The sequence below is a fragment of the Lepisosteus oculatus genome, chromosome 3, assembly GCF_040954835.1.
Source record: "Lepisosteus oculatus isolate fLepOcu1 chromosome 3, fLepOcu1.hap2, whole genome shotgun sequence".
NCBI lineage: Eukaryota > Metazoa > Chordata > Actinopteri > Semionotiformes > Lepisosteidae > Lepisosteus > Lepisosteus oculatus.
In genome coordinates this window covers 26,493,716-26,507,503 of record NC_090698.1, presented here as the reverse complement: position 1 = coordinate 26,507,503, position 13,788 = coordinate 26,493,716, and the positions used below count along the sequence as shown (strand labels likewise).

The following is a 13,788-nucleotide window of genomic DNA, read 5'->3' as shown; positions in this document are numbered from 1 at the left end:
AGGAAGGCTTGGAGGGCCAGGTTAGCCTGGGACAAAATACAGGGAAAACTTGAGTGGGTGAGGTCCAAGATGTCACCTGCATCAGATTTCTGGCTTTTCCAGGGTCTTCTCTTCAGCTCTAGCAGTTTCTCATGGTGTCTGCTGTGTGCTCAGATCCAAACTGCCTGCTGAAGGCAGCAGAGTGAAGGATGTAGCTTCTCGGGTCTTTCTCTGGAACATACAAGGAGGGTGTGCTGTGCTCTCTGACTGGGCCATGGCCAGTTGTTAGCTAACCCTGTAAACCAGGCCGTCTGGATCCGGATCTGTACTTCCCATGCTGTTCCTGCCTGTGCTGCTGGTCACAGTGGGAGTTTGTTTGTAGATCCTGGGGAATAAGTTCAAGCAGGCGGTACTTTCCTAACTTTTGCTTCCTCTTGAAGCTGTCTTCCTGGAAAGGGGGCTCAGACTTTCCAAATATCCGGTCAGCTTACTGTCAAAAGAGGGGGGCAGGGCTGCCAAGACAACACATTATTGAATGACCACAATTGAAAATAAATCTTGAATTCAAAATTGTTTTGTAACTGAATGCCAATGTTGTATTTTTCAGTGTAAAAAAATATTGACTGAAAAGAAATGGCTGTGGTGTTTCCTGAAAAGAGGAACAAGTTTTCGTCAGTGGATTTTAAAGTCACATGGTAAAGTCGTTTCGGAACTGATTTACACATCACTGCTGAAACATTCAGTATGTAATCGTTTCCGCTATTTTCTAAAATGATTTCAAGCTTTTTGTACTTAATGAAAGGAAAAGAGAAATAAAAGCCTTTGCAAGGTGTTTACGTAAAGAACAATACTGTTTTACGTAAAAAATCTTCAGGAATTTTGCCGATTTGGAGCAGCAAAGGTTGTGGGTGCTCAGGGACAAAAGTAAAAAATGTTTGAAATTGCCTTTTATTTTGTACTAAAACGTTAGGATTGTACCTGATTTATGATACGCAACAATGCTTCCTGTTGTTTTATATTTATATATAAGGGGCTTCACAAAGTTTCTATTTTATTCTTAATTGATTTATAAAGGATGGATTTAAGTCTTCTAACACTGCAATAGAAACTTGTGTTGCGAGTAATTAAATGCGACAATTTTTTTCACCTTGAGTCTGTGCTTGCTTTCCAAACACTGGCATTTCGAAACTTCCGATCAGGCTAATGACAGTTAGCTGCCTATTTTGTCTTAGACTGGTTTACAGAGCACACACGAGGTTTCGGTTTTGTTGCTTCACTCCCATAACTCATGTAAGTAGTATTTTTGGACTGTGGCGCTGAGGAAACATTCAACGCTGAGCAATCACAGACTCCAGTATTCCCGATACTTGGTAGCGCTATATCTAAAATCATTTTTAGATTTGACTGGTAAAATACCTGAGGTACAACCGAATATCAACATCTCGGAATTTTTCCCCACCTATCAGGAATGCGATAGAAGTCTGTTTAGTAAGTTTTCATCTTCAAATTATTTTGAAATGATTTGTTGTTACTGTGGGAGATGATGAAACTTTGAAGATTATTTTGTTTTTATTCTGTTTGTGGACTGTGGGTATGCATATAACTATTCCATGCTAGTTGATTTTTTTCAACTCTTACTATTATTATAGTGATCGATTGGTATTCAGGATTAGTTGGGGTGTTTTTCTTTGGGGGGGGGGGGGAGAGTGCTCAAAAAGGTATTTTTTATTAGTTTTTACCCTTTTATCTTCGACCCTGTGTTCGCCCACTTTAATTTATGAAAGTGAACGTTGATTCGATGCTGTATTCTGTATATTCTTGTGACTATCATTGACAGTTTTTCTTCATAATCGATTTCAGGAACTATTATTCAAAGAGAAAACATAATTTGTGTTTTCAGTTAAATATTATGCATTTTCCGTTAACATAAAGATGAATCACCAAGGTTTGTTGAAGAAGGTGGTTTTGCCAGGCTAATTAGCACAGTCCATATTTAAATTGCAGTCTTTTCTGTTTCACTGTTTTATACTCTTCTTGTAATCCTATTCAAATCGATCTCTGCAGCGTGAAGTTAAAATACAATGTTTACAATCATTTACGTCGTTTTGATTTTTGTGTTCTTCAGTGCGAGTTGGAAACAGATGGATTTCTAGGATTTACATTCTTATTAACTCATTAAAAATGTGAGCAGAAAGTCCAAGTAGTTTAAGAATGCCAAAATCAAATATTACACAACGTAATTATATGCGTACCGTGAATATGTATGATGACCTGTACATTTCCATGTTAATTTTCCCATTTGTGTTAACGTCGCAATATAACGTCTGTCTTGTCGGAATCAGTACCTCAAACCACCTGATACATGAGAAATTATACATCTGTTACAAGTATATATAACAGTGTAATTCTGTGATAGGTATATGGGTTTCCGTTATCGTTTTTAACTATAATTATGTCAGTTATGGTTTATTTGTAATTTTTGCTGTGAAGTTGAAAAACAACCATTTCTCGTTTTACAACAGCGTTCTTGAAAAATTGTTCATCCTTGGCAATCTGAGTCATGTCGATTTAACATAACACGTATGTTTTAAGAATGATTATCTTGCCTAAGCATTGACTTCGTTCCAGCTCACTTTCAACAATAATTCATAGTTATCCTTCTGTTGGGTGCTCTTTGAAAATGTTAATGAATGAAATTTGCTTTATATTTATTGAGTTTGATTTTTGGGCGACGTCTACCTGTAGAAAACAAAGTTTAACGAACAAAGTTCCTTATGCTGCGATGTTGCGATTTGGCTGTTAATTGCGCTCAAGCCAAGGTCGTAGCGGTCTTGTACCACAGGGGCAACAATGGTATCCTGCGTTATTGCACTGTAAATGATTCTGTTCGTGTGTTAACCTTAATCGCGTTCTGTGTTTTATTCCTGTTGTCGGTTACCGAAAGATACCCTTTTATAGCCCACTGTTCAGAGTTGGGACAGGTTGGTTATACTATAGAAAGATGTACTTTACGCCTAGTTAGGGAGACTGGGATTTATGACGTGACGACTTTGGCACTCTGCTTTTTGTTGATGTATGTCTTTCTGTTATGATAGATAATAAGAGAGCACAAGCCAATGTGCTGGTTAATTGTAAGCAGAGTTGTTCAGCGTCCTGCTTTTCGCGTGACAGCGTTACGGTATACTGTAGTTATCGGCGATGGTCTGCATGTGTGTATACGCAGACATTTCTATAACAGCGTATGCAAAGAGACTAGGGTGTATGAGGACACACACAACTGAGTCGAATGCCCTTCTCTGCATGTCTACCAGAGTACCAGGTGCTTGAATAGGACACCTAGCTTCATAAGCCACCTGTGTGTTGTTATTCAGTACAATTCTAGAGAGCCTGTTTGAATGTGGCAGCTCATTACCTCTTCACAGGTTTCTAGGTGTAGGAGCGTTTATTACAGTGCCCTCGCTCTAGATTTGGATTTCAGACAGGCCTCCAGCTTTGGAATGGTGTCCTAAATGGTGGCATGTTTGAGCTGGTTGTTGCCCATAGCAGCAGAGGGATGCATTGCAGTGAGAAGAGGTGTGCATCAGACACACCCCTGATACAGTTCCAGGGCATCTGTATGAACACACGCAGCAGCCAATTGCTATCTTGCAAGGGAATCTGGGGCTTTTTTGCAGTGCGGCAAAAGACAGCCTTGTGAAGCCCTGAAGCTCTGGGTAGAGGGGAGAACGGTTTTGTTTTTCAACGTGGCAGTGACTCCAAACCTTAATTATTTAGATATTAAGAAAACTGAGGCTGCAGCCTCACCCCAGAACTGTGAAAAAGTAGCATAAAACCAACATAGAGTGGGCTAGCCTCATACTAATTTGGCATTAGTTCAGTAAATTTCAGAAACAAAGACTGTGGCTGCATGGTTGAATCCTAATGAAAAATAAGACAAACTTGAAAAAAATACACAGATATAAAAAGTACAGGGTACTTTACAGTCCAGGTCCTTGCTATAAGAAACTCATTTCTCAACACCATGGTTTTCCTTTGTTAGTTAGGTTATTAACATTGTGTTGAGAGGTGCTTGAGACCTTTTTTAAAGCTTTAATAAGAGGTGGTTTGTTCATACCTCTGGTTTTCAGCCTGGTATACGATAAAAATGTAATTTTACCTGCAAAATGTAAGTGAAAAGATCACTATGACTCAGATATCATGCATCATTGTTAATCACAACAGAGAGTATGTAACAAAAACCTTGGTATGAAAAAAGCCCTACCCGACCATCTGAATTTGCAGAGAATTTCAATTGTCTTTTAAGTCTGTGAACCACTTGTCATATTGTTCGGAAGGCAGTATATGGCTTCATAACAATAAATCCCACAATATCTTCAATAAAGGAAGCTTATTACTTCCTATGCTGTTCCAACGACCAGTTTATCGTTAACATAACATAAACGCATTTAGAGTTGTCACTTTGGAATGCAAAGTTTGAAACCATTTGCTTGCAGACCACCAAATGAACTGTCGCAGTAACACTGTTACCATGTCTAGGATGTTCAATAAAATTCCTCCCTGTTTTGTGCACATGGGTTGGTGACTGGGGGGTGCTTGGGGGGCAGTGGTTTGAATCCAGGATCAAACTGCAGAAGAAACATAATGTTGCAAAATAGAGGCATCAGAAAAAAGCTTGAGCCTTAAGCGAATGTGAGGTACAGTATGTGATACATTTTTATTCTCCAGGACAATTCTGCTGAATAATAGATCGGTTTAACCTGGGTGAAACAGGACAGGACAAACAAATATAAAGAATTAACAACACAATATACCACAAAATATTTGCAAATATTCTTGTGTTTCAACCAGAATTTGTAATGCAGTGAAATGATTTTCCCTTTGACAGAACATCCACAATAGTTTAAAGGAGGAAAAATAACTTTATAGCGTAAAAAAAAATTCTGACAAAATATTATATTATATTAAAAATGTTTAATCTGTTTACTGAACTATTCATCCCCATGAGTCAGTACTTTGTGCTAGAACCTGTTGCAGTAATTACAGCTTTGATTCCTCATGGGTATGTCTCTCTCTGCTTATTTGCATATCTGAAATTGGGGATTTTTGCTTATTCTTCCTTGCAGATACGCTTAGAACCCAAATCTTAAAGACCTTCCACAGATTCTCAATGGGATTCAGTCCCGGTTTTGGCTGAGCCGCTTAAGGACAGTCCCTTCCTGTTCTGAAGCCAATTTGCTGCCATTATGGCTGTGTGCTTAAGATAGTTGTCCTGTTGCAATGTGATTCTTTATCCAGGACTAAGGTCTTTTGCTGCCTAAACTGGGTTCTCCTCAAGTATTTACCTATTAGTTGGCTCCATTCATTGTTCCCTCTACCACAACAAGTGTCTCGGTCTCTGACGGTGTTAAGCATCACCGAAAAGGGTGATTTTGCCACCACCGTGCTTCATGTTAAAAATGGTGTTACAGGGCTGATTAGCTATGTTCGGTTTATACCAGGCATAACACCTTTGGATTCAGGCCATAGCATTCAATATATGTTTAATCAGCCCAGAGAATCTTCTGTCACACGGTCTCAAGGTTTGCAGTGTTCCTTCTTTCATACTCCAGGTCTGCTACTATGTGGCCTTTTCTCAAGTGTGGCTTCCATCTAGGGTACTCTCCCATGTTTGTGTCATTCTTCAGGGATTGTTCTCTTCTATCTATCTCTGCCATGGAACACTCTAGTTCTGCCAGGGTGGTTCTTGCCCACTTGCTTAGTCTGGGGCGAAGAGGCCTGCTTTAGGAAGAGTCCATTTCTGGGAGCACAGTTTTTTATCCATCCCCAGATCTATGCCTCCTCACAGTTCTAGTCTACATAGAGTTTCTTTTCTGACAGGCACAGGTATTTCTTCTGAAATCCAATTGGAGACCACAGATAGACTCCATTCAAGATTTAGGTGGATCTCACAAGGGAAGTCCCAAATTGGGCTCAGTTTGGAGTGTCATACAAAAAGGGGTTGAATACTTATAAAATCAAAACATTTGAACATTTTCCTTTAATTCGTTTCCGTGACTCAATTCTGCTTTGACAATATACAATCATTTGTGTAGATCACTGACAACAAATTTCATATAAATGTATTCGTATTTGAGTTTGCAACATAACAAATGCTGAAAACATCCAAGGGGAGTGAATACTTTCTGAAGGCGCTGTATGTATAAATCTAGCCGTTCAAGAGGTCAATGTCATACAGCACATGAAATTCTAATATTCTAGCCCTGTAACCCACAAACAAAAGCAGAGTAGCAAACAGGAGACAGTTGATTGCCTGGTGCATGAATTTATTCAGCAGAAAACATTTCCTTACAGAATTCAATGTTTTTGTACCAAAAAAAGAGAGAAAGTCACTTTTTAAAGACCATGGGTTCTATTTAGAAGAAAAGAGTCAGTCCATATTGCTGTGTGAATATGGTGTGCTAAATGTGTCTTGTAGATTATGACATATACAGTGAACAGTCGGTACCATGTAGTCAGCACAGACCTGTGACTGGCTGACCACGTACTGTGTAGTGACCCCTTGAAGTGGGAGGAATAATTAGGCAGTGACTCCAGTGAAAAATGCCTGAGTATGGTAATGAAATAGCAGTAAATAGTCCAGGCAGACCAGTTCCAGTTTTGAAAATATTTTGTTTTATATATCTTATATATTTTTATAATAACACTTTATATATAAAATTCGGAATGACTCAAGTCGAAAGTGAGTCTTTTTCATACTTGGTCACTTGCCTGTGAAGCTACAAATCACTTGACTGTAATATTCTAGCACACCCCTTTGTTGTTTAAGAAAATGCATTAAAATGCATAACAATTTCCGAGAATGATGCTGTGGATTGCAAAACAAATGGGTGAGATTCAGAGGCTTTTCTGATTCAGAGGCTTTTCTCAATGTCTCTAAGGTTTTGCACTAATGCAACACTTATTTCTTTTGGCAAACAATCTGCTCTACAACTTCTGTCCTGACCACAGATTACTCATTTTTTATTGCTGAATGATTTAGTTTCAGAAAATTCAAGAAAGCAATTTGTTGTGCAGTTACTCACAACACTTTAGCTGTTCTGTAATGTTAATTCTTTGAGTAAATGAACAGTAAAAAGATTTTAAAAAGGTTACATTTATATTGTAGTTATTTGCCCCGAGAAGCATGTTGCAATGATTTACCACCTCTAGTTAGTTTTGTTGCCAGTTGTTCAGCTGTTGGCTAGATTGCCAACAGATAAGGTTTAGTCATGGTTGTTAACAGATTCACTTTAGTTCAGACTCCTGGGTTCAGCTGAGTTCAGTTTTGGCTCATATTTTTTTGCTATTGAAAAAGTCCCTTTCTGAGGAAGTAGAAAGAGGTATTCAATCATAATCATAATAATAATACACTTACACTTTTATAGCACTTTTCTGGACACTCGACTCAAAGCGCTTTACAGGTAGTGGGGACTCCCCTCCACCACCAATGTGCAGCATCCACCTGAATGATGCAACGGCAGCCATAGTGGACCAGTACGCTCAACACACATCGGCTATCAGTGGGGAGGATAGCAGAGTAATGAAGCCAATTCATAGATGGGGATTATTAGGAGGACATGATTGGTAAAGACCAATGGGAAATTTGGCCAGGACACCAGGGTAACACCCCTGCTCTATTTGAGAAATGCCCTGGTAGAGTCAGGACCTCAGTTTTACGTCTCATCCGAAGGAAGCATCTTTTCACAGTATAGTGTCCCCGACACTATACTGAGGCATTAGGACCCACACAGATCACAGGGTGAACACCCGCTACTGGCCCCACTAACACCTCTTCCAGCAGCAACCAGAGTTTTTGCAGCAGGTTTTTTCCATCATTCCCATTATGATCCTTACTGGTAAGAACAACAAAACCGAAGTGGACTTGATGGGTCTCTTATCATTCAGAGCCATCCTGGTGCTCAAATAATCTAATACATCAACATTCACAAGGTGATGGAGGATCTTCTGTAGGAAATTCATGTGAACCAAGGTGCAACTGACACTAAAAAGCTGTCTGTTGTTGTTTTATTAGTATTCTATTTATGAGGCAGCAGAGAAGGAGAGATGAATATATAAGGCCGCAGTGAGGCAAATAACATTGCGCTCCATTAATTAAAAAGGTATTGATATGTAACAGACCTGAAAAATCCCACATCTGATAGGTCTGATTGGTTTGTGTATTATTTTGTCTGTTTCATTTCACCATGAATTGTGGTGGTACAGAAGAAAGTAAATTGAGTAATGGAGAGAAAATGGAGTAAAACCTTCTCATGTCTTTGAAATGTTTTAAATTTATTGAAAGTTCCTGCTGGTTGCCATAGCTATTACATTTGCCTGGGGTGTGATTTCATGGCCAGATCATTTTAAGCAAAACAAAAGCTTTTATCTCGCAGATTGTTATGGATGTAGTCAGCAATAATTCTGTTTGTTGTAACAACCTCTGTGTATTTGTAAAAAGTGAAATGTGAAGATGTGGGATGGGAGGTTTTAGACTAGTCTGAACATTGTGCTGGCAAATCTTCAGATTGTCACAAGTTCCAAGTGAGGGATGTTTAATACTTTACCACTTAACACAGGATAAGATCTTTTATTGTAACTTTATTTATCGAAACGGCACCAACCAACTCATTGTCGCAACACATAATTTATATCATTTTGCACATCAGTTTAAACCCTGAACTCTTTCTTGTGTAATCTCAGCATCCCTATAAAATCACTTAATTTCTTCACTATTCACTATTTCAGAAGCCTGTCTTACTGTCATCCATCCATTTTCTAACCACCTTTTCCAATTAAAGGTCTCAGGGGGAGCCAGAGCCTATCTCAGCATGCAACGGGCACACATATACACAAACACGCACACATTCACACCAGAGCCAATTCTTCCCAAAAGCCAATTAGCCTACCAGGATCTGTTTGGACTGTGGGAAGAAGCCGATGTGAACACAGGGAAAATATACAAACTCCTCACAAAGATAGTACCCCAGGCCTAGAATTGAACCCAGGGCCCCATAGCTGCCACTGGGCTGCCCTATCTGTTTTGCTTTCACAGCCCAAATTGAACTGTTGAAACACCCACAGGGAATGTGTCACGATTATAGTCCCCCCTCCTTAAGGGTGTTCCAGCCCTTTCACTTTAGACTTAATTCTGTGCACCTGATCCCTTTTCCCAGCCCACCTTAAAAGCCAGGCGCTGACGTTCATCCGGGCTCTTCATCTGGTTTCCGCACTGTGCGAGTCCGGGACCTGGAAGCGCCTGGTCCCGTTAAGGTTTTAACCTCTGTTCCTGTTCCTAGTCCGCCGGTTCCGACCCGGTTTGTGTTTTTAATTCCGTGTTTGGATGGATCACCTGGCTATGGACTTATTCTTGTGTATTTGGATTCCCTCAATGGATTACTTTTGGATTGTTTGCCTCGGCCACACCTCCCCCGTGCACCAGCGCACTTTGGACACACCCCCCTGTTTTCAGCCCCGTATTCCTGCATGACGTTTTCCTAGTGTTTCCCCACTTCTTCGGATTGTGTCGTCCGCAAAGGGTCCGGAAATAACTGTTCGTTACAGAATGTCAATCACAACCCCTACAATGTGCTGTAGGAAATTCTCTGCACCTTCACATACTGTATACTACATGTGACTATTTGGATAACAGGCTGGATCCTAGCTCATTTTCCTGTTATCCGCGTGGGAGTGGTAGTTTGATTTAGCAAACATTATTGGCATAGTCAAAATAATTGCATGTGATATATGTACAGAAAGATTACGGTGGTTAAAAGATCTTTTTCCCAATGAGAATATAATTAGGAAATGACTTTCAACTGCAACAGTAAAAACCACACTGATTTACATTAACTCATGTCATATAAAGCTCTTTGTGAAGCAACTTCAAAAGACAGAAAGTCAAATCTCACAGCATAAAGCAGTTTCTAATTGGCAATTGAGGGATTAACTTGAATAAGCCTTTAATAGAGTTACTGTCCTTGATCTCTTCTCATTTTGTGAATCTTTAAAAAACGTCCTGCTAAGCTCCTTTTGTTTAGGTTGCCCTGTTAACCAGGAAGCCAACAAGAAGAGAACTGCTTCATGGCAATAGACCACTGAAGATGGCAAGAAGTGTCTTTGTCTCCATACAGTATTGGTTTTAGGCCATTGTAATGGTCATACCCAAAATGTAATGGTGATAAGCAATACAATCAATACAGGAAACTTCAGATGTGTAGTCTTTTTAAAGAATGTTTTGAATGAATTTACATTTTTCTTCTGATCAGAGTCTTGTCCTGTTAAAAGACTGGCTTTCTTGCTAAAGCTTGCTTAAGTGTTCTGAAGCTATTAATGCATTCATCCATTTTGTAACCATCTCTTCCAATTCAGAGTTGCAGTGGAGCTGGAGGGTATCCTGGCAAGCAACGCACCACGTAAGGCAGGATACATCCTGAATCGGACACTGGGACACCGGTCTTTCACAGGGCAGATAGACACACATCAGGGCCAATTTTTCCAGAATGCATTTTAAGCTACTATTCTGTTTTTGGACTCTGGGAAGAAACTGGGTCACCTGGAGGAAATCCGGGCGAATATACACAGATTGATCCAGAATTGCTCCCGGGCCCCAGCACAGCAAGGCAGTAATACTAACCACTGTGCCACCTGCTTTTGCTCTTTTATGTCACAAATACAATTTCAGCAATAACACACAACATAGAACTGATCTAATCAGTTTAATTTGTGAAATGTTTTTCTCAATAATTATGCTTCAGATGTAACATATATTTATGCAAATAAACATACTGTTTTGCCAGAAAAACAAGCCAAAAACATTTTAGACTTTACTTTATACTGATTTCTTTTGCTATTGTTTCTTTTTTTCAGGTGTGAGAGTGACAATGTCTGGTGTATTTTTAGTGGTGCTTTTGGTATTTACCATAGTGTGTAAAGGTAAGTTTACGCAAATGGAACTTTTGTATAGTTGTGGTTTTACCCATAATTAGTTTAACAGCAGTACAGGGACTGAACTTAACACTTTGTGTTTACTTGGTCAGTTTAGGGAGACAGTGGTCAGAAAGCAAGTTTCACATCCTCAGTTATCTTCCTCAATTGAAGTGACTGTTCAATTGTAGATTTTCTGATTGGTTGACAGTGATATATTGTATTAATCTGAGATTTATGGGAAGTTCTGACCAGAGATTGGTCCATCAATGCCAGGACAGGAAGGGTGCTACCTATCAATACTACAGTATCTTACAAGCTCGGCCAACAGAACTTATTTAATACATCTCACAGTTCACAAGTACAGAACCTCATGTCCACAGACAAGGCTCGGTGCATCACTGGAATGACAGTGATGTTTTGTCATTTTTGTACATTTCACATTTTGTCAGTGTTGGTAAATAGCTATCCAACATCATAGAAGCACATAATGCAGTGGTTCAGCAGGTGATGCACACAGACTTTTTGTATTTAGGGTTTGTTTACAGACTGGAAAGTACAGTCAGACATGGCAAAGTACAAATACTTATTAAAACTAAGGAACTTGAAAGAGTAGCTGAACAAACCTAATAAATCATCCATAATAGCTGGGGGAAAATAAAGCTTCTTAATTTCCTTGGATTTTCCTTCTTTCCCTGTGCTCCTCTGTATCCCTTTGGATAATTCTAAAGGATCTGCAGCTGTGTTACAAGAACATAATTAGTATCATTATAAATTATAAAGAAAATACATAAAATATAACTTTATTATGCTAATGCTTGGAATAAATGAATGTGTCAACAGAGTTCAGCGGGTAATATTCTGTGCATCACAATCCTTCAACAGCAGGTTTTGTTGAATCTTGTGTTGCTGTTTACCACAAGCAGTGTTAACGTCCTACCTCCTTTTCTCCTTCCACTTAGATATTTCACATTGTTCTACTCTTTTTACTTAAAATGTTTCTCCTATATTCAGAAACACAAGTCTATATCAATTTTCTGCTGTAATTTCAGTAGAGCTAACCCAGAATTAACAGTTCAACTTTCCCAAACATGACTGCTGCTGTGAATGTGTTTCTTCATCTCTTATAAATTAAACCTCAGCATTCACAAGGGGAGAAATGTCTTACTCTTGCATGTTAATTACAGTCATGTTTAGCTGTCCAGTTGTTTGACTAACAGACCTGACTGTGTTAGGATGGAGCTGTTCTTTTTTTCTAATTTCATTTTACACGTTTAGTTAAACAGATCAGAATAAGAAATGAACATTTCAGGAAACAGTTTCCTGTAATACCAAATATTTTGATAGTATGGGCTAAGCCTTTTCCTTTTCATTCATTTCCTTTAACTGAAAATTCTGCCAAAATTTGATAGTTGTAAATGAACTGATATTGTGCCGATAATCCACCTAAAATCATGTATTTTTGTTGTTTCAATAGGTTACGATGAAGCTTGCACAGTTCACCCTAAAGATCCAGTTATTAAGATGGGGTCCGATATCCAGATTTTCTTCACAGCCCCCCTCAGGAGTCCGTGCAGGAATATTTCTTCTTTTAACCCTGATCAGCTGTTCTGGAAACTAAATGATGAACGGATTCCTGAAGACCAGTATTCTGCCATCAATTCAACTGTTTTTGCTGTTCACATTAGGAATTTTACACGCCGGTCTGGGTTTGTTATGTGTTATATGAATGTCGATGGAAGGGACACAGTTTTTGGAGGAACACACATAAAAGCAGGATGTGAGTACTGTAAAACGTGAAGGTTAATTCCATGCTAAAAAATTAGAAAAATGAAGTTGTTGAGTCTTCTTTAGGTGTGAGGGAGAGAGGGGAAGGTAGCAGGGATATAAGGAGAACAAAAGGAAGACCAAGTGAGAATGGTCACAACGGTGAGGAAGAGTGTCCAAGCAAGCTGCCATATCACTCTGCAACTCACAACTGGCAACCCACTTAAGCTAAGCAGGTGTGAGCCTGGTCACTACCTGGATGGGAGACCACCTGGGAAAAACTAAGGTTGCTGCTGGAAGAGGTGTTAGTGGGGCCAGCAGGGGGTGCTCACCCTGTGGTCCATGTGGGTCCTAATGCCCTAGTATAGTGACGGGGACACTATACTGTAAAACAGGCGCTGTCCGTTGGGTGAGATGTAAAATCGAGATCCTGACTCTCTGCACTTTGGTGGAGTGGAGTCCCTATTGCCTATAAATTGCTTTGAGTGGAGTGTCCAGAAAAAGTGCTATCTAAGTGTAAGCAATTATTAATTATTATTAAACAGATATTTGGGGGCAAAGTGTGAAAAGGTTAAATCTGTAAGTTAATGGAGAGGATTTAAAAATAAATTAGTCTATCAATGTAATGTGAGGATGTAAGTGTAGAGGAATTCTGGGCTTTAAAACAGTCAACGGCAAAAAGTTTCAGAAAATGACCAGCATTCAACATAGTTTCAATAAATTGGGTACTCTGGAAAGTATTGTAGTTAGTAAATTTGCCGGTGGTTCCCCTGCAATGTTGACTTAAGAGTCTTTTTAAACTTTTTGTCTGAGGAGGTTGCCGTTCTGAACTATACAGATATAACTTCAGTTTTATTAAATATACATTATTCTGTTCAGTGTTGTTTTTACCTGTTTTCTGGTCATTAAGTTGTAAAGTTGTACTTACATAAATTGCTTAATGGCTCAGCTCACGTTAGTGTCTCAGTCTGTAAATATACTGTACCATTTCACTTCATGAGCAGTCAATGCAAGTAACTGTTTTTCTGATCACTAAGAATGTGTGAATGTATACACTGTCAGCTGTTGATTATGTAACCA

The 13,788-nt window shown here is 39.1% G+C and overlaps 1 protein-coding gene across 2 annotated transcripts in view; it reads left to right on the top strand.

The window, feature by feature from the left end:
• The first annotated feature begins 619 nt into the window (after positions 1-619).
• The window catches only part of LOC107075821 (interleukin-6 receptor subunit beta-like), a 30,063-nt gene continuing 16,894 nt past the window's right edge, over positions 620-13,788 (top strand). The window contains exons 1-4 of one of the 2 annotated variants that reach the window (XM_069187062.1): positions 620-721; positions 10,387-10,430; positions 10,885-10,950; positions 12,419-12,721. In XM_069187062.1, coding sequence (XP_069043163.1) covers positions 10,899-10,950; positions 12,419-12,721 — 355 coding nt within the window. In that variant the 5' untranslated portion in view covers positions 620-721; positions 10,387-10,430; positions 10,885-10,898. Of the gene's footprint in view, positions 722-1,076; positions 1,468-10,386; positions 10,431-10,884; positions 10,951-12,418; positions 12,722-13,788 lie in introns of those variants that run through there. The other variant, XM_015338588.2, reaches the window with a different exon arrangement.